A 21,342-nucleotide genomic window follows, 5' to 3' on the forward strand; every position below is an offset into this window, starting at 1 on the left:
AGCAGAGATCATAAAGTCCAGCAGCAGCTGGGAGGAAGGACCTGCGGAAACGCTCCTTAGAGCATCTGGGATGCAGCGGTCTGTCGCTGAAACAGGGGGGGGGGGGGCATCCCAGGACAGAGCTGCCTCTCCTGGTGAGCTCATCCAGCCGCTTCCTCTCAGCTGCTGCTCCAGCAGACCATAGAAGAAGGCTGATGCCTCCACAGAGTCAAAGAAGGTGTTCAGGAGCGCCCCCTGCAGTCCAGAAGACCTCAGCCTCCTCAGCCGGTAGATTCTGCTCTGACTTCCTGTAAAGAGCATCAGTACTGAGAGTCCAGTCCAGTTTGTGGTTCTGGTGAAGACCCAGGTACTGAGAGGAGTCCTCTATCCCCACATCGGTTCCCTGGATGTTCACCTGGGTCAGTGAGCTGGGTCTGCGGCTCTGAAAGCCCACCACCAGCTCCTTTGATGTTTAGATGCTTTATTTGCTGGAAAATTTAGCGAGGAGAGAAAATATGTATTTATTCTAAAAGGAAATTGCCCATTTAAACTGAAGTTAACTGGAGTCTTGCTTTTTTGCTTGCTTTTTTATTCTGAAGTTCTGGCAGTAATCGTTTCTTCTCATCATAGAAGGTACACCTGGTCTGGCGTTCTGTTAGCTGTGACATCATCAGGGGAGGCAGATCATTCTCTATTACCATCTAACATAGAAAGTACTCCTGGGTCAATGTGAGCTTCTGTGCTTTCTGTGTCTCTGCTCTGTCTTCTCTACCATAGAAAGTACTCCTGGGTCAGTGTGAGCTTCTGTGTTTTCTGTGTCTCTGCTCTGTCTTCTCTACCATAGAAAGTACTCCTAGGTCAATGTGAGCTTCTGTACTTTCTGTGTCTCTGCTCTGTCTTCTCTACCATAGAAAGTACTCCTGGGTCAATGTGAGCTTCTGAGCTTTCTGTGTCTCTGCTCTGTCTTCTCTAACATAGAAAGTACTCCTGGGTCAGTGTGAGCTTCTGTGTTTTCTGTGTCTCTGCTCTGTCTTCTCTAACATAGAAAGTACTCCTGGGTCAGTGTGAGCTTCTGTGTTTTCTGTGTCTCTGCTCTGTCTTCTCTACCATAGAAAGTACTCCTAGGTCAATGTGAGCTTCTGTACTTTCTGTGTCTCTGCTCTGTCTTCTCTACCATAGAAAGTACTCCTGGGTCAATGTGAGCTTCTGAGCTTTCTGTGTCTCTGCTCTGTCTTCTCTAACATAGAAAGTACTCCTGGGTCAATGTGAGCTTCTGTGCTTTCTGTGTCTCTGCTCTGTCTTCTCTAACATAGAAAGTACTCCTGGGTCAATGTGAGCTTCTGTGCTTTCTGTGTCTCTGCTCTGTCTTCTCTAACATAGAAAGTACTCCTGGGTCAATGTGAGCTTCTGTGCTTTCTGTGTCTCTGCTCTGTCTTCTCTAAGCCCCAGTGGGTGGAGGCAGATGAGCGTTCACACTGAGCCTGGTTCTGGTTCTGCTGGAGGTTCTCCTCCCTGTTAAAGGGGAGTTTTCCTCTCCACTGTCGCTTCATGCATGCTCAGTATGAGGGATTGCTGCAAAGCCATCAACAATGCAGACGACTGTCCACTGTGGCTCTACGCTCTTTCAGGAGGAGTGAATGCTGCTTGGAGAGACTTGATGCAACCTGCTGGGTTTCCTTAGAGAGGAAACTTTCTCACCAACCTGGAGGATCTGATGGAGTCTGACTTTGGAAAGAGATGATGTGTATCATGAATTGACTCTGTATAAGTAAATTTTAATTGAATTGAACTGAATCAGGCCTGGGTGGGGGTAGTGAAAATAGAAAAAAAAGTAGTTAATCTCAGTTAATTCCCGTTGTCACTATTACCAATTTGAGTTCAGCAGCTTTTCTAACATATTAAGTTAAATTAGAATTTGTAAAACCTTTTTTTTTCTTCTTCTTTTTTTTTTACTCAAGTGCAGATTTCAATTCTTTCCAAAACTCGTCCAGATGTGAGTGGGAGCGACAAGGTTTTAACGAAGCTCTGAAAATCTGGACCCGAGCCGAATAAACCCAGACAGGATCATCGCACGACTTTCAGTTAAATTTAATTAGAGCAAAGCTTTATTCAGGAGGAACACCCGACTGAGACCTCAGACAGAGGCGAGGATTTCATTCTGCCTAACCATGAGTCAGCCCTGCAGAAAGTGTCCCTGAAAGAGTCATCAGGAAAGATAAGTGAAAGACAGACAGAGAAAAGAAACAAAGAAGGTGTTAGAAATCCACAAGCTGTTTAATTAAAATCATTTTTATTCAGCCAGGACTTTGTCTTCAGGTACAGCACCGTACAGACATTTCTGTTTAAACAGCGTTTTTTTGGAATATGTGAAAAACGTAAAAGAGTGGCAGCGATAAAAGGAGAAACGTTCCCTCGTTAACTCGAAAAGATCTAATAACCAACTAAACAGTAGGAGCAGCCAGAAAGCAGAAAAAACAAAGAAACAGGCTTATTTCCTCTGTTCCGCCTGCTTTAGATCAGATGCTGTCTTTACTCCATGCATTAAAACTGAAATAAAGATGTTAAATCTTTATTTTCATTACATTTACATAATAATCTTAACTATACCATGAGGAATATTTTGCGTTATGGTCTAAAAGTTCCAGTCATATTTATATTTTTGTGTAAAATTGTTCTGATTTTAAAACATTGTGTATTATGTGATTTATTTGGGATTCTGGTTTGGATTACCAAGTTTTTGTATTTAATATTTTCTGATTAATCACTCTTCCTGTTTGGTATTTAGATTTTTTTTTGTAGGAAATGAATGTGTAAATCATTGTAGATCCAAAATTTCAAAAAGTGTTTTGCTCATTTGTTATATTAAAAGATGTTCCTCCAGCTTGCAAATTATTTTGAAAAATTTAACTTGACTCTTTAACAATAATAAATTTTACTCCTTTTGGTCTAGCAATACAAGGACCAGTTCTTTGAAAACACTCGCTGTAATTAGCCAAATTTAATAATTGAATTCACAGCAGATTTTAATGCACCAGAGTTTGCATTTGAGTATTTAAATGTCATTGGATAGATGTCACTATGAGATTAAAGAGAATTTCGAAAGTGTGTTTATTAAAAGATGAATACTTTGTGTTACACTTAACATTTTCACTTGTAAAATTTGAACTTTTCTGTAATAATTTTGCCCTAAAAAAACTAAAATCTTCCATCTGCATCAGCCACATACGCTGGTGGACCAAATCTTTCTAAATCATCTAAAATCATTCCAGGGGCCACAAATGGCCCCCGGGCCGCACTTTGGACACGCCTGATTTAGACTATTTCCTACATTTTGAATGGCTTTAGGTTCACTGAAGCAGGCGGATCACCCAGAGTGCTTTGCTGCATCTGTGTTTGCATCTTTTCAGCTGTGTTTTATTCCCCCCTCCCTTCTATTTTGATCCACTGCAATTACAAATACGCTCAATTAATGGAGAATCAAAGGCAGAGAATTTATAAACCACAGAAGAACAGAAACTTTATTGGTCACGTTAACAAAATATGCGAGTTAAAAACCAGCATCATGATTACACACAGGATGGTTAGTCTGTACAGGAACGAGGCGTCAGGACGGCGCAGCGTCACCCCAGTAACACGCAGCCTCAGCGGCCACATCAGTCCTACGCAGCAGTGTGTGCATGGAAATGAAGCAGAGATGAATCAACGTCTGATTCATCTCCTTTCATCAGATGAATTCAATCACATCTTTACAAAAAAAAAAGAAGAAAGTTTATGTCGTTCCGTACACGAGTCGGTGTGCTTTTCACAAAAAAACAGCGAATCAGACGCCTGTCCAGCTTATTCTCGTTTCTGACCAGAGAATAAAATTAAAACTATAAGCCTTCAACGTTCTGCTAGTTTTTTTTTATTTTCTGTACATCAAGAATCTGGCATCATTATCAGAAAACAGGGACTAAAACCAAATAATCTGCATGCATATATAAGATGATTTCAAATAGGGGCAAATGTGCTAATTTAGAAAATACATCACCTATTTCTTATTATGATTAGTTTTGTGGCTTATTTATGACATTGTAAATGACCTCTATGAAAAGTAGTAGTTTTGTAAAGAACAGGAACAATTTTTCCACAATATTTTGGGATTTTTAAGGCTTAATATGAAGAATTTTACTGTGAAAAAAAGGTTTTTGTTTCATTTAAATTAACATTAACAAACTAAAACCCAGAAGTGTCTTTTGATCTGCCTGCTGCAGAGACAGACCCTGAATATGTATATTATGTAGCAAAAAGTAAAACTCTGTGGAATAAAATCTGATTTATAGAATTCATATATAGTTTCATATGTTGTGCTAAATGTTTTACTCATTGTAAGACATTATTGAGTAAAGACCTGTAGTTTTTTTTTAAAACAAACACACTATTCTTTAAATTCTGATTAAACAACTCACATTTAAATCTGGTTTATTAAAGTCTTATCACTCAACTTTTTATTTCACATTTTAATAAATACATTTAAAGTTTGTCAGGCATCTATAATTGTCTTGTTTTTAGACTTTTATTTTGAAGGCTATAAACGTTGCTTCATGAATCTTCATTAATTTAGACAAATAAATGTGGATCTGAATAAATAAAAACACAAAAGCTATTTTATTTCAGCTATTTAACTCAAAAACTGAAGATTTTTAGATTTTTAACAACAAATAGTCTATTTCTGTTCATTTTTATGATTATGGCTTAGAGTTTGATAAAAAAAACTAATTCTAAATGTAGTTTATAAGTATATAAGCATATTATTTAAGGCCAATGACAGCTGACCTGATGCAGCCTTCTGTTGGCAGACAGCTGCATCCGAGCACGTTATCGGAAAGTTTAGTGGAAGGAAAAAGTGGAGCAGAGAAGGATGCACCCGCTGCAGGAAAAGCCCATCCGAGAGTCTGCAGCTGGCGTCCGAGCTTCAAGAACCACCGGACACCGATGTCTTCATCTCACCTGGAGAAGCAGAACCGGCCCGTCTCCCAGAGGTCCAAAGTCCTCTTTTCAGATGAAACTATTCTGGAAATCAAGGTCCAGGAGTCTGGAGGAAGAGCGGAGAGGCCCAGAATCATCGCTGCTTGAAGCCCAAAGGGAGGTTTCCACAGTCAGGTGCCACGTCCGGCGCCGGTTCTGCTCCACTGGGCCTTCTGAAGTCCTACCAGAACATTTTAGGGCACTTCATGCTTCCTCCTGATGAGAAGCTCCGTGGAGATGCTGATTTAATTTTCCCGCAGGCGTTTGGTACTGGCCCACGCTGCCAATGGTACCAAAAGCTGGTCCAGTTCCTGGGCGTCCTTCTCAGCAGGTCCACCTTCCTCCATCAGAAGTGCTTTTTTCTTCTTTTTTTTTAAGCATTTTGTCTTTGTAGTATTTTTTTTTTCTCTAAGCCTTAATCTTTAAAATCTATTTGCAGCAATTATTCTAAATAAATCCCTCTGTTGGTGTTAAATCCACGGATTGTGTGAGATTCACAGTTTGAAATAAAACGGTGAAATAAATTAACTTTTTAAAATGATTTCCTATTTTATGGAGGTGAGCTTGTACAACAGCGCCACACGCTGGCAGGAGTTAACCTTCGCAGCTGCAGAGTGGCAATAAAAACAGACGTTATCTAAGGGTGGACAAAATTATTACATCCTATGACTTTTTTTTTTTTTTAAGTTAGCAGCTCCATCATCGTTGTGTCAAATATCACATTTTATCTATGAATAACATCTATTAACTTCGCACAGGCAAGACAAAGCAAAATAAGAGCTTGAATATTTATGCATCGGCGCTTTTTGTGGCGACGGCGCTAAAATTACGACATGAGAATGGGACAGAGGGTGATGACGGCGCATCGTCACGTCCATCCGTACATTCGTTGAGTCTCCGTGTGAGGAGTGAATCGCTGCTGCTCCGTCACATCTGGACCACATCTGGACCGCATCTGGGGAAGCGCCCTGCAGGAGGATGCTTGCTGCAAACTCTTCACGGCGCCCTTTAAAGGATTTCCTGGACGGGAGCGTGATTAACGAGGCAGAGCTGAGGGGTCACGACCCTGAGCTCTGCTGAAGTGTCCTTGAGCACGGCACCGAATCCAAAGCAGCTGTGCTCCGGCTCACCTCTGGCCGCGGTGAGAGCGGCTGCTGCTGCTGCTGCTGCATATCAACCAGCTTCAGCTGCAGCTCATCCAGCCTGCAGCTCCACATTTATCTCACTAAAAGTCACCAAAGTCCTGCTGTAGGCCGCGCCTCCATCCAATAACTTCAGGCAGGAGTGGTGGCCTAGTGGTTAGAGCTCTGAGAAGGTTGAAAGTACCCGGTTCAATCCCCACTGCCTGCACTCTGGGTCCCTGAGCAAGACCCTTAACCCCTGATTGCTCCCCAGGCGCCGCAGAGTGACAGCCCTCTGCTCCCCAAAGGAGATGGGTTAAGATGCAGAAGTGAATTTCTCCATTGTGAGATCAATAAAGTTCTATTATTATTAATATTTAATGTGCCGCCAACACCTTCGTCCAGGACTAATGGGTTTTCTCATCGTTCGCTAAAAACAATCAGCAATGGTTTGTAACTAAACACCGACACTAAAGAATTAGTCTAATTAGATGCAAACTTCAACAGGATTTCTATTTTACAATTAGTTTACAAAAAATCTTGAGTCTCAAGAGATTCATTATGATTTTTTTCTACTTTTTATAGCCGCTGTAAAAAGCTTCAGGCTGCATTGTTACTGTTTCCTTGCAGTAAGAAAGTCCTGGGTTTGAATCCCAGTCAGGTGACTCTGCATGGAGTCTCCCTGTGCATGGGTAGGTTCTCTCTGGGTACCCCCCCGTCTAAAAACACGACTGTTAGGTTAACTGGTTCAATTTAATTTAAAGTTCCCTGATGTACGATTGTCTGTCTGCTCGTCCATCCTGTCTGTCTCTCTGTTGCCCTGGCTCTGATGGACTGGCGACCTGTCAAAGATGGATGACGTGTCTCTGCCCAATGAAGGCTGGGTATGGACAACAGCCCCCCCCCCTCCCCCCACCACTGATGGATGTTACCATTTCACACTGATTAAATGCAACGTTCCTCTCCATCTTCTAAAACTGAACCCGCTTTAAAAAACGAAGGCGATGTTTCGTTGCGTGGCCGAAGCAGAGAACGTCTAAAGTATTCACACCCCGTCAGAGAATTCAAGAATCTTGTGATGTGCAGGAACGTGGGGCTGACTCTGGAGGAGCCACACAGATCTACAGCTCAGGTGGGAGAAGCTGATGGGAAACCGGTTATTAAACGTGCTTTTCCTAAATCTGGCCTTCGTGGAAGAGAAGGCAAGACTTCAGCTGATGTTGAACCAAAACCATAGAAGGTCCCATCAGCAGTTTGCCTCAGAAGGGAAGAAGGTGCTCTGGTGAGATGAGACCAAATCCTATTAGCAAGCATGCCCGGACGCCACGTGTGGGGGAAATTAAACCTGCAGACACTGATGTTTGCAGACTATCTGAGCAAGTTTGAGCTTTTCCTCCAAAGAATGGGGAAGATTTCCACCCCTGGATGTCACGATTCGGGTTTTTGTTTCTGTGCTTTTGTTCTGTCCCAGTCACCGTTCACTCGCTCTCCACAATTAGCTCCACCTGCTGCAGCTAATCAGGCTCAACCCGGCTCACCTGTCGCTCTGCCTATAAATACCTGCCTCATTCAACCTCTTCCTGCCAGAACGTCACCTTTCCTCACTAGTCAGGATTCATGGTGACTGTGAGCTACGTTCCTGTGTGTCCTGCTGCTAGCTCCGCCCACTCTGCATCGCTGGTTAAGTCACTTCCTGCCATCGTCACCTGGTCAACCTGTCTCTGCCTGCCGTCCACCATCTCCTGTCGTCTTAAATATCAGGTTCCCAGATCAAATCATTACACCTGGATATATAAAGCGTGTCCAGATTCATAAAACAAAACCCTGAAAACTATCGTTTCCTTCCCCTTCACAGCAGTTTGAGCTTTATCACAGGAAATATCAGACCGTTTAAGGGATCAGCATCTCTGTTTTATCCTCTGTGCTGATTTTTTTGCATTCATCTCCCGTCACAGCCGATTCCAGATGAAAAACGACGCTCTGGGTCTGGAGAAGATCCACAGAAAAAAGGTTTGATTTCTCCCCAGAAAGGCCGACTGTGAGGCTCCTAATCCGCCGGGGTCTGACAGACTTTCAGGGATTGTCTGCGTCTCCTGTTTTGTCCTCACAAGGACTTTGCGTGACATCGGAGAGCTGTTTCCACCGGCGATATAAATAGTCTCCCGTTCTCTCTGCGGTAACAGAGTCACCGCGCTGCTGAGAGGATGAAGATTGATTTACTCCCGTGTCTTTGGACAAGGTGCTCCTGTTTGCTTCTGACGTTTAAACCAGAGAAGCTGAAACTCTTCTGTCCAATCTGACCTCCTCTGCTCCGGATTCATGAAATCGTTCATTTAATGCTTAGATTTGAGCTCATCTGCTTACAGAACGGCGCTGCTGCAAGACTTTCAGGGTGAAAATGAGTTTGCATCAGGGAAAAGTCACTTCCTGACATTCCAACCAAAAAACATTCATCTACAGATTTGCAGGGGGGAAAAAAAAACATGAAATACAGACTTTGCTCATTTTAAGATGCAGAGCATAAAGTCATAATAAGGTTTTCTTTTAATATGTTTCCCAAAAACCAGAGTTAGATGCTGAAAATGCTGTTTTTGCAAATGTCTCTCCTTATCTGACTGCATCACATGAAACATCTTTCTTACACCTCCGTGCGTCCATCCTGCATCATTCTGCATCATTTTCTCTGCTAACGAGGAGCTGCAGGCGGCAGCAGCAACCAGAATCGGCTCCTTTACGCAGTTTTTAAAACCTTAATCTGAGACTGTTCATCCCTGCCTCCACCTGCTTCCTCACCCTCCTCTTCCTCACTTCATCAGTCTCACCCTCACTGGCAAACACAGATTCTCCAGCTCAGCTCGTCTGGATGTTCTATGACAGAAACGAGACGTGGATCTGAACTCGGACATCGCCCAGAAATGGTGGAATGTCTCAAAGAGGCGAAACGTGATCATATTCACAGCTTCAGAACCAGATCCGCTGCCGTTGTTCTCGCTGCGTGACCAGCAGCACATGGAGGTGAAGGCAGGAAATAAAACGGATCCTGGTTTGTTTCACAACATCAGAAAACGCACTTTTCTCAAAACAATGAGGCAAAATTTGGGAGAAAAGTGGACGTGTCGTACCTTTCAGCTCTCAGCAGCTAATTAAAGGTGATCGCACCATCGCTTTGATGTGCCTTTAGTTTAAAATTCACCTTTTTTTTTTGCTCCATTTATGCTCCATCTCTCTGAAATCTGGAGTCTGTCCGCTTCACCAGGTTTTGTTTTAATTGCTAATTTCACAGCTGCCAGCAGGAGACTTCCTGACTCTTTCCCACGTTTCCCTCGCCTTCCCTGAGATAACGAGGCAATGCTCAATGACACTTCAGCAGAGCTAGGAAATCTGCCCGGCGACTGATTAAAAAAACTCCAACATTAACCCCCAGCTCCTGTGAACCGTGAAGTTGGGTTTTTATTTTTTATTTTTTAGAGATGAGCAGCAACACTTCTCCTTTATTTCTGGTGACTGGTCACCAAATGACCAACCAGGCCTAATTTCTGCCATCTGCCCGGTTCTTTGTCACGTTATCGATCCGTGAAGCTGACCCAGAGCTGTGGCCTCTGCTGGTGCTTCACATCCCGCGTCTCTGCATGCAGGATCCTGGATATTTGCATGTTGAATTAAATGCGTGCACATTTACAGCAAAGAACTGCAGGTTGCTGATTTTTTTTTTTTTTACTCTGAAGTTGGAATAAGAAACGTCCCCGTCAGTGTGTGTGTGTGTGTGTGTGTGTGTGGCTACATTACCCCTGGCTAACTGGTTTAATATACACACTCGATTACATTAGCATAATATGTGTATACACAGTTTACAGTGTGCATACTCGTTAAGGCATACTGTATCCTTATATGACATTAATACCATCAGTTTATACAGCAAGAAACAGGTGTTATTAAAGGTTTATTTCCCTCAAAAGCAGCTTTTTGTCCAAACGATCCGAGCTTCATATTTTCCTTTTCTTCTCCTTATATCCTTCTCTTTCGTCTTTTTTTATTATTATTTTTTTACAATAATCAGTGGTGGCATGTTGACCAGCATTCTGGAGCCTCTAAAGTGTTTTAGTTTTAGTTCATTTCAGAGGGCATTGCTGGAGTGTTTAATACGCCACATTCAGGTGACAACTGCGACTTATTTTAAAGTTAAAACGGCGATGGTCTAAATATCAATCTGACAGTAGAAAAAGATGGAGGCTTGGAGGTTATTTCTGTTTAAATCGTGAACATTTGCTGTGCCAGTAAAGTGAAAGTCTGGGTCATCCTGGGTTGAATTAAGAAGGTAATCTTCTCTAAATTCCCAAAGTCACCAGATATGCATCATAACAACAATGGGGTCAGATTTCTTTGCAAAACGGGTAAATTTGAGCGTCTGCGGATGTAAAACACACTACAAACACGTTTTAAATACCATTAATGCATCAACAACAACATAATTCATAAAAGGGCTTCAGTTTTTTTTTTACATATTTTCACCACTGATTGTAACTACAGCTCCGTCCGTCCAGGTTTAATTATGAAACCTGAGGTTTTAGGGTTTCAGGAGATGATCTCTCTGATGCTGCGGACGGCGGCGCTGGTAGAAATGTTGATGATCGGTAAACAAGAGGCGGCGTTTTGCTCACACGGATCTTTCCACGGAGCGAAAATGTTTCTACCGACGGCTCAGATCCACCAGCAGAGAAAAAGCAATCAAAGACTTTCACTCATTCTTTTGTCTCCTTGTGTTACTTGCAAAATCACGCTGTCAGCTTTGTCATCCAGGGTTGGAAAAAAACAACACAGTTTTTAGCTAGAAAAGACATTATTTTCATTTTGTTTACAGGGAAATGAGCCCAGGGCCGGTGCCGTAAACGAGGGACTATTTCTCCATCGTCTCGCCTGGTTATTAAATAAAAGGTAAAAAGCCTAAAACAACAGCTGTTTCCAGGCAGAACGTCTGTAACCTACCGTATTTTTCAGACTATAAGTTGCACTTTTTTTCATAGTTTGGCCGATTCTGTGACTTACATTCAGGTGTGACTTCAATTTGAATGGTAATTCACTTACCAACATGAACCAAATAGTAAACATTACCGTCTAGGCCACAAGAGGGCGCTTTAGGCTTGTGAAAACTACCCTGCTCCTGTACCACTTAAAAATGTATTATAACATTAAATTATAGACAACAAAGACTAAACAGATGTTTGTATATTTCACTGTTTCAGTGGCAGCAGAGCTCTAAGGACTCAGACAGCATCAGAACCTGTTACTGGGCCGTCCGTGAAGCTAACAGCAGCTAGCGCTAGCTTACAGCTCTATTGTCCGGGCGGGTTATAACTTTGCTGATGTACGTTAGCTTTATGTTGCTGTAAAACATCCACGTAGCACCGTTACGCTCATGGTCTAATTTAAACATAATTGTGACAACTTTCAGTGTAACGGGCCACTACGTTGAAATGCGCTAGCGTAAACTTTCCGGCTTGGTGTTTCTGACTTGTAATGCTAATTTACTCCATTCATCCTCCCAGGTATGTTCCATATTACTCAGCCTGTTGTGGATGCAGCTGTGTAATTTAATAAATCCCCTTACCAGATTAGATGTCATTTTTTAGTCTTGAATTGTGTGAAATAAATTATTTTTTTGACTGATGCGACTTATATTCCGAAAAATATGGTACTAACATGCGCGGTGAGAACGATAAAACACGCGTTTCCTCCCCTCCGTTGCTCCTGGGAGCCCCCTGCTGGCCGCGAGGGGCGTAGGCCGGGGTTTGGCTTGCTTATGGCTCGGACTGGCTTTGAATAAACTATTAAATTTAACTCCTCGTTTTTACTGTTTGACGTGAAATTTCTAATTTCCAAGAGACCAGAAGCTCAGCTGGGAATTTTGTGAACAGAATGAGAATCAAAACAATGAGTGAAAAGAGACCAAAACGGGACATTTAAACGTCTACCTTCAGGATTTTCTTCTGCTCCTGTTGGGTTTATCGTCGTTAGTATTAGCTCAGTTATTCTCTAGTGGCTGCTGGTGAGCTTTAATAAATGCCGCCTCTGGTTACTTCTTCACAACAATTACTTTTATTGTTCTTATAATTATGTGTTTTCTCTCTAAATAGATTTGTAGAGTTGAGAATTATTTGACATGATTTTAGCTTGTCTGCTTTATTAAGCTGTGAAATGTAGCTAAATACCCTTTTTTTTCAGCCTCAGAGGTGAAATTGGAAACTAAAGCAGCGTTCCTGCAGTGCTTTTTCCAAATAATGTGCTTTTTATCATGAGAATGTGATTAAAATAGCAGGAATTAGTATTGAGATCTTTAATTTCTAACCATCTCAGAATGTGCTCTTATCCTTGCCACCACTGGCTTACCTCTCTCCCTTTTTCCTGATCCACTCCTCTGTTTTAAAGTCATCAACCCCTCATGATTTGTTGGATTTAAACACCTCCGTGTCCATAGTCCTGCCAGGCGGGACGCCGGGACAAAGCCGGACTTGCGGAGAGCGGATTCTGCGCGCTCAGGACTCGGCACCAGCGGAGGACCTGCATCCCCGCGGATTCTCGTATTCCAGCCGAGCTCTCGCCCAGATGCAGGGAGCACATCTGCAGGCCGTAGCGCTGAATTAAACTCCACACGCAGCGGCTGAAGTAGAAGCGGCACAGGGCGGTCTGCTCGGTCCCGGTTCTGATGTCACGTCCCGGCTGGACTCCACCAGAACCTCCCCGCCTCCGTCCCCGCCTCCGTCCCCGCCTTCTCCGGCCTCTCCGGTGGCCAGCTGCTTCATCCTCAGGTTGATGGAGCCGTACGTCCTCTTGGGCAGAACAAACGCCGCCCTGCGCCGGTACATCTCGCCCCGGCAGATGGAGACCATGAGCAGCACGGACAGGAACATGCCGCCCAGAGTCAGCAGCCCCAGGCCGGCGATGATGCACTTGTCCAGGTGAGAGCCCAGCTGGGCGTAGTACATCTCCAGCTTCTCCATCTGACGCGCCGACACAGAATCCGGGTCCACTTTGGCCTCCCTGGGGATGGTGTAGGCGATGACCACCAGGACGATGCCGCTCACCAGGAACACCAGCGCCAGGATGAAGCCGTAGTCCGCAGAATGGTCGTCGGCTGGGCTCAACGCTGTGAATCCTCCTCCCTCCTCCTCCGGCCCTCCTCCGCCTCCTGCGGGACATCCGTCCTCCTCATCGTAGGACTGGGGAGAAACCTGCTCCCGCTGCGGCTGCTGCTGATGGAACACAAAGAGAGGATGAGGAAAACGAAGAAACACAAGATGAAGAGAACAAATACACTGCAAAAAGGGAACTAAAAGTAAGTAAAAGTTTCTTGAAATTAGTGTATTTGCACTTGATTTGAGCAGGTAAATAAGATGATCTGCCAATGGAATAAGATTTTTTGCACTTAAAATCATCTTATTTCAAGTGAATATATCTAATTATCTTATTTTAGGAGTAAAAATACTAATTCCATTGGCAGATAATCTTGTTTAATTGCTGAAATCAAGGACAAAAACACTAATTTCAAGAAAATGTGTCTTATTTTAGTTGCCTTTTTGCAGTGTAAGCAGTAACAGAAGGAAAGAAGTTATGAATAAATAGCTTGGTGATACAGGAAAAGGTTGGTAAGCAGAAGTAAAGGCTTAACAGGATGGAAACAAACAAGAACAGCTCGGCAGGGAGGGGATAAAAGCTAAATCTGATAAATATTCTTCCAGCTGAGGCCTGTGAGTCGTTGTCTTCGGCTGCTTTTCCCTCTCAGCAGCTGCTGTCCTGGTCTACTCAGCTATGGAGCTAAATAAGTGACAGCTGGCAGCGACGTTGAAAAGAGATTTGGCATTGAAAAAAATCAAACAGTGAAAAATCAAACAGTGAAAAATTAAACAGTGAAAAATTAAACAGTGAAAAATCAAACATTGAAAATCAAACATTGAAAAATCAAACATTGAAAAATCAAACATTGAAAATTAAATATTGAAAATCAAACATTGAAAAATCAAACATTGAAAAATTAGTCACTGAAAAGTCAAACATTGTTAGAAAGTAAAAACCTATGATGTTCTTCTTTTATGCTGCAGTTTTTATTCAGTGAGATGTTTTCAGTGTCACTACAAGCTGGCACTGTTTTGCTGTTGGGGGCGGGGCTAAACTGAAGGCTCCTTCATGGACCCTCCGTTTTTCCGGTACTCATCATCATCATCATCTACCTGCTGTCACTGGTTTAGCTCCATGTCACTACAATCATTAGCTGTATAAGCTAATAAAGATATTAATGAAAATAATTCCCTTTCTTGTGGTCGAGCAGCAGTACTTGACCGGAGCTTTCCATAAGTTCACAGCAGGTAGATGATAAGGAGTTGCGGAAAAACGGAGGGCCCATGAAGGCGCCTTTAGTTTAGCCCCGCCCCCAACAGCAAAACAGCGCTAGCTTGTAGCGACATCGTAGCTGAAGGAACTCTGCAGTGACAACAAAAACGTCTCTCATTAAAAGGAGGTGCAGCATTAAATAAGAATATCATCGTGAGTTTTTAAATTTCTAACAAATTTTTGACTTTTCAATGTTTGATTTTACAATGCCAAATCTCTTTTCAATGTCGCTGCAGGCTGTCGCTGTTTTAGCTCCATACTCTTCCTTCCTGTCTGACTTCTGATTCACCGTAAGTCGATACCGGGGATGTAGAACCGCGGCGCAGCGCTCTGTCGCCGCCTGCGTGCCGTTTTCTGTCTTTTTGTTTCAGATGACTCAAAAGAAACTGAACATGATGGCATTGTTACAGAAAACCGCCACAGACAGAAAATAGTGAGAGGTAAAAAACAAAACAAAAAAGATCATGTTTGTATGAAGCTGCATGTGTAGATTGCTGTCATCCTAATACAGGTTAATATTATATTAATTTTGCAAAGCACTGCCGTAAATGCAATGAATGTTTGCTAATAGTTTTTAAATTTAAAGACTTAATGTTTTGCATCCCTAGCAGATATTCAGCCAGTTGATGCCCACACCTGCTGCAGATACCTGGACCCAAAAGGCTCCAGGTGGTCAACACCAGAACCAGAACCAGAGCAAGAACCTTCTGGCATTCGCTTCTAAACAGGTAATAATGATATACGTCAAAATAGAAAACAAAAGGTTGGGAAATTATTTTTCTTTATTACTATTTATGCTCCCTGGATTTTAACCCACATCTAATTTAAATATTAATTGTGTAACAAATTGAAACACGAAATTCAGCAGAACAAAAACAAAGGTGTTATTCAAAGCTCACCTTGCTGCTCCCTGAAGACGAAGGCTGATGAACCTCCGCCGGCCCCGGCTCCTCCTCCTCAGGGGGGTCCTGCTCCTCGTCCTGCAGGTAGGAGGCGTTCTCGAAGCCCCTGGCGGCGCCGGCTGTCCAGGGGGCAGAGGTCGGCGTAGGCGACGGGCCTTTCCGGCCTCCTCGCAGCTCCCGGAGCTCCACGGCGTTCAGAGTGGACTCCATCAATGCTGGCTCATGTCTTCACCAAACCTCTGAGCCACTTTGTCCTCACTAAGGCAGAGAATCAGAGCGGTTACACACAGAAAGGTGCTCTGCTTGTGTTTCTGCAGGGGAGCCGTGGTCCAAAGAGGGCGGATCGTGGCCTCGTTTAGCAACACTCCAATAAATAAACTCAGATTAAACTCGTTTGTCAGAATAAAAGTAAGAAAATAAGAACATGAACTGCAAATAGTGGTTTAAAAACAGCATTCTGGTTGCAATGAATCCGTATAATGTATTCAATTCAAATTAATTAAATTTTATTTATATAGCGCCAATTCATGAAACATGTCATCTCAAGGCACTTTACAAAGTCAAGTTCAATCATATAATACAGATTAGGTCAGATTATATAATGATCTACATTATAATGTAGATAATTTCTATATTTTAGTACTATATGCAGTCTATATATACTGCAACAATATCCACAAAACCAACCCTGCTCAGATTGATTAATTTATGATTTCATATTTACACATTGATGATTAGTATTATTTTATGCAAATTATATGTGAACGTTTAAGACTCAAGAGATCAAGAGTTATAAGAAGTGTAAAATACTTTAAGTTATTTAATGAAATGTGAATTTATTGTTAAACAAACAAAACAAAAAGATTAATAAATAAAGATTAATTGGTTGGTTGGTTGATTGATTGATTGATTGAATAATTGTTTTTTAACGAGCACCAGACATTGTCTCTGCAAGGTCCTGCCTATGATGTTTCATCTGAAGTCAAATATTATTTTCATCATATATCTTCAGATAAAATAAAAGGTCTAATTTCTCAATAAAAAGTGAACAAAATTCTAAAAGCATGAAAACATTTTTTTTTTTACATTGTAGAGATTTTATATCCAGGATAGTTACAAATTATTGTCATTGTTCTGACAGACTTAAACCACCATTGAATATTTCTAAAACAATTTTCTGCCTTAGTCAGGAATAATGGCGTTTGGTTTGCACCTGATTTGTTTTCCCTGCAGGCCTGTTACCTTTTACTAACCAGACCCTAGCCAGATGAATTTAGCTCCGCCTTGCTCCACTCTGCTCTCACACTGATCCATAGGAATGGCGTTTCAGAAGGCTGGGCCTTATCAAAAATCCTTGCATATGATTGGATAAGCCACTTGTCTGTCATCTTTATCGACATGCTGTTTCAACCACTCACACTGAAGCTAACCCGTGACGCTGTGATAGCGACACAGGAAAAAGGCCTCCTAACATGGTTAGCGCTAACCGCTCCCAGAAAACAAAACTTGGCAAATGCGGTCGGGAGAAGGGCAAAAACATGGTTTCCACCAACAAAAGCCTTCAGAGGCGTTTTCTGATGTTCTTTTAATGAAACAATATTAGGTAGATTGGACAACACAGAAGAAATAGCAGCATCAATGCTAACGCTTGCTTCCTCCATGCGAGCCGCCATTGTTGTCTGAATCAAAACAGTCTCACGTCACGGTCGCTTCTCCACTATGTCTCATCTATGAAACTCCAGCCCTGCGTCCTGATTGGCTGGACAATCAAATTGGTTGGAGAAATCACTTTCTATGGGCGATGTCCCAGATGGATGTGAGTGAAGCTAGGAGGAGCGATATTAATCTGGCTAGGGTCAGATTAACCTTTTACACCACATGCAGACAAACAAATGTGTTATTTGCAGTCGTCTGACCTTTGCGGTTATCTAATCCCATGTCTTCTTCCTTTCACTGCGCTGATGCTGTGGCTTCCTGTTGGGGAAAAAAGGACAAAAAGAAGTCCTGACTGCACCTTAACACAGCCCAGGCAAACACGTAAAAGAACATGTCAGAGGAGACCCGAATTAAAACATGCAAGACGTGTGGTGGAAAATGAACACCATCCTCATGGTGAACTACGGCAGTGGCTGCATCATGCTGAGGAGAAGATGGATGGGGCTAAATTCCTGGAAGAAAACCTCCCCACTGCAATTAACACTGTTTAAACTACAACTTTTTTTTAGCTGCCCTTTAATAAACTAAACATTCATTCTGTTTTTTAGAGTTTGGTATTTTCACTAAACAAATGCAATAGTCCGACTTTTTTGTAGCAATGGGATGTATAAATTATTGTAGATCCCAATGTTTCAATAAAATGAACGCATCAAGTTTGCTAAGTGTTTTCGCCTCGACTAGGGTAAAAAATCCAAATGTTAGTCTATTCCCAGCAATAAGAGTAAAAGTCACTGATAGATGTGGTCCGATTTTGTAAAAAATGAAAGAGAAAGCAAAAAGTGCTGTTAAAAATAGAAAAATACATAGTTTTACATTGTCAGAAGATGTTGATATGTCGGGAAATAAAGTTGCTCTAAATAAAAATTGAAAGTCTCCCTCTGCATCAAAATTCATTCTTGAATTTCCAAACAAAACCAGTCCAGGGGCCCCAAAATGACCCCAGGGGTTGCAGCTGGGACTCCCCTGGATTAGATAAAAGCATAATTAATGGCCTAGTCAAAGCCTAGACATAAACCTCTACTAAGAAACTGCAGGAACGCTTAAAAAAACGGTGTCCACACCACAAATGCTCTCCATCCAGTCTGACCGAGCAAAGAAAAAAAAACAAAAACAAAAACAAATATGTTGTTGAAGGTTGCCACAGACGCCCTGAAGGATCTGCTGCTGAACCTGCAGGTAAAGGTTCCACATCAGAAGCTAAAATCTGCAGATAAATTAAGGGACATTTAGCAGAAAGCGCGTCCCTTCGTTTATTCTAAGGCGCAATCTGAGCTGGTTGACTCCCCAGACTCTCGACTGGAGCCTCAACCGCGCAACCAGGAACAATGTGGGCATTAAAGGAGAGGCTAGGGTCCCCCTGGAGCCACATAACCAAGACTGAACCCTCCTGCTTCACGTCTGCAGCCGCGCTTATAGGTGGCCCACTGACATACTTCCCATCTACCCAGCCCGTGGTGCCCATGAGCAAGGCAAGGCGCATTGGAGCCGGTCGCGCGGCCGTCAACCATCACAGTGACCTTGTGACGATGCGCCAAGCTGCCAAAAATAAAAAAACAAACTGGACCAAAAGCCTCTCCGGCTGTGATAATATCAGCAGGAGCCGGAGCGGCGCACCGACCAACGCGCTATTCATTCCCCGCACCAGGCGCCACGTCACGGGGCTGATGGATGACGGACGGTCCGGGTCCGCGCATTCATGTGTTCAGGCGGAAATAATAAATTAATAAATTAATAAATAAAGACAAATAATCGGAGCGAAAACACCGAGTTGGAGCAGCTGTCCACGCAGCTTCCTCCCCGAGCTGCATGCCAATAAGCGCCGGGTGGATGGCGTCCATCCCGGGGAGGGACACCGGCGGACCGGACGCTGGAAGCGACGGCAACGACCGCGGACTCCTACCTGGAGACGATGCCCGACACGGGGCAGCAGGAGGGGGGCTTCGGCCGGGAACATCTTGCATGGGGAGGGACGGATGCTGGTGCTGGGCGATGAGTGAGGAGGCTGCGGGGAGGGAGCGAGGATGAGGATGGTGGCTGACACTGACCATGCGCAAAAGCAGCTTGTGGTTTTCAGGTTGGTGTGATGAGCTGGTGTCTGAAGCCTTTTGACCTGCTTCTCCCTTAAAACCAGCAATATGAGGCTCCCCCTGGTTTTAAACACGTTTTAGGTAAGATTAATTGTTTAATAGACAGAATATGAACCAAACATAAAGGTTCAATTAAACGTTTTTATAGACCAATGTGTCCTAAAGAGATTCCCTACAATTAGTTTATGTCAGTAAGTTATATTTAAATGTTTTTTTTGTTTGTTTTTTCTAACCGTATTTTCTTCTCCGTTTTCGCTATAAAAAATGTTTATTTTCCTGAGAGATTTATGGGAGCTGCAGCACCCCCTGCAGGACGCTGAAGGATACAGCACCTTGAAATCAAATATAAACATGTATTTTCAGGAACAGTGCAAAGGAAAGTGTTTCCAGCGTTAGTGCAGTTAAAATGACTGCATTTTATTTATATTGCACCAATTCACAACATGTCATCTTAAGGCTCTTTACAAAGTCAAATCCTCCAGGTTGGTCAGAAAGTTTTCTCTCTAAGGAAACCCAGCAAGAAAGAATAAAAAAATAAAGCAAAGATCTTCTTCCTGCTGCCTTCTGCTGAGGAGCAGATAACACCAGAGACGCCTCGTCTCCTTTTAATCACACCTTCCTTCATCACCATGAGCTTCCTCACCTTCATCACTCTGCGGGTTAATTCACTTTCTGTCTGCCTGTCTCTGCAGTTTAACTGGTGATTAATCCTCTGCTGAAAATAGATCCAGCAGATGCATCAATTCTCTCTGGTTGGGAAGCGTTAATTAAAATCTGCAGAAAGTCTTATTTCTGGGGAGAGATCTTTTGTATTTTAATTAATGGCAATGATCACAATCCTTCCGTTTCTGCGATCATTGGGTCGTATTTCTGGGAGAAAATAATAATTTCTTTGGGTTTCTTGCATCTGGGGGCACAAATGGTTTTGAAGAATGTTTAAAATATTCCTGGGGGAATAATTGGTTGTTTTATTTTCTAATCATGATCTAATATCCATTTACTATTAGGTTTTGGTATTTTTTGCGCTGGTAAATTATTAACTAACAGGCTAATTTAAAACGTCACAGGCAGAATGTTATTTTTGGACATGTAGACATGTTCAAATTATCGATTTAAACTAAAACGTCGTCAAGAGTCACTGCGGAAAAAAACTAATGCAGAGCCTGAAACAAAGAAATGATGCATTGATGCTTACTCTGAGATTATCGACGTTCACGGTGAGGAAAAGGAGAAAGTTATCAGTCAGCTTCAGAGGATTCAGGTACTGTAAAAATCAGAGAAACAAATAACTGCTGTGTCTCATTTATGAATAACCTGTTTTACTCATTAGTGTTTGCTAGTGGTGTCCAAAATGAGATCAGGATATAATAATGAGATATTTCTATTTCTTCCTCGTTTGGTGAATGCAATGCGCTTCTGTAATTTTGAGACACTGGGGTAGGATATATTAGGTTTATACTTGTAATATATACAACATTTTGCCAAATAATGTAACCATGCACCAACAGATGTGTCATTTGTTTATATTCTGCCGTCCAGGTTTATTACTCATAATCGCACACACTGTAGAAAAATACCTCAAAGTCTGTTAATTTACAGGTTTGAAGGACTTCCTATAACAACCTCTTTGCTTAGTGAAACTGTGTCCACGACTAAAACAGAGAAAGTTTTTTCTGGCATTTAGCTGCTCTGAACTTAGCAGCACTTCTTTAATTAGACGAGTTCACCATGTGCTCTAAATGACAATTCTGGCCCAGAGTAAAAGTTTCTTTTTCATATTTCAATGAAAGCCCGTAAAAGCTTTCCAAGGTTTTCTTTCACAGTTTTTTAGTCCATTATCTCTTATAAATGTTTTCAAAAGGATAGATCCAAAACATTTGTCATTGTGACAACCATTTGTAATGAAGACCCAGTTCGTTACGGAATACATAAACACATGCACCTGACTTTTTTCTGAGAACTCAGACTTTTTTCTCAGAATTATGAGATTTAAGTCAGATTTTTTTTTAATGGCTCTAGTGGCTCGCTTTTTATGACAGTAGGCTGACAGAAAGGGGGTGGAAGAGGGGGAGAGACAGAATAAAGTCAAAATTCTGAGATTATAGTCAGAATTGAATAGACTTTATACGTTTTTCTTTTATTTTAGTT

The 21,342-nt window shown here is 42.3% G+C and overlaps 2 protein-coding genes and 1 long non-coding RNA gene across 4 annotated transcripts in view; 1 reads left to right on the forward strand and 2 right to left on the reverse strand.

Moving 5' to 3' along the window:
* LOC118567219 (nuclear factor 7, brain-like) overlaps positions 1–21,342 on the reverse strand; it is a gene marked incomplete in the record, with an annotated part of 854,268 nt that overhangs the window by 422,359 nt on the left and 410,567 nt on the right.
* tmem74b (transmembrane protein 74B) lies at positions 12,042–17,408 on the reverse strand. Of its 2 annotated transcripts, none has more exons than XM_021307250.2 (3): positions 17,308–17,408; positions 15,389–15,649; positions 12,042–13,351 (listed from the first exon to the last, which is right to left on the reverse strand). In XM_021307250.2, the coding sequence occupies exons 2-3, from the start codon at positions 15,599–15,601 to the stop codon at positions 12,743–12,745; spliced, it is 822 nt and encodes a 273-aa protein (XP_021162925.2). In that variant the 5' UTR covers positions 15,602–15,649; positions 17,308–17,408; the 3' UTR covers positions 12,042–12,742. The 2 variants fall into 2 exon arrangements, with proteins under 2 accessions (XP_021162925.2, XP_021162923.2); XM_021307248.2 differs by having other exon boundaries at positions 12,042–13,354.
* LOC118567228 lies at positions 14,551–17,423 on the forward strand. Its single transcript, XR_004933547.1, has 3 exons — positions 14,551–14,642; positions 14,726–14,779; positions 17,382–17,423. It is a non-coding gene; the product is annotated as an uncharacterized LOC118567228 (long non-coding RNA).

This window comes from Fundulus heteroclitus, chromosome 20 (genome assembly GCF_011125445.2).
Source record: "Fundulus heteroclitus isolate FHET01 chromosome 20, MU-UCD_Fhet_4.1, whole genome shotgun sequence".
NCBI classification, from domain to species: Eukaryota; Metazoa; Chordata; class Actinopteri; order Cyprinodontiformes; family Fundulidae; genus Fundulus; species Fundulus heteroclitus.

Coding starts and splice junctions, on each gene's coding strand:
- tmem74b (XM_021307248.2), bottom strand. CDS start 15,601: ATGGAGTCCACTCTGAACGCCGTGGAGCTCCGGGAGCTGCGAGGAGGC. Junction 13,355..15,388: donor CGTCTTCAGGGAGCAGCAAG/GTGAGCTTTGAA, acceptor GTGTTCCATCAG/CAGCAGCCGCAGCGGGAGCA.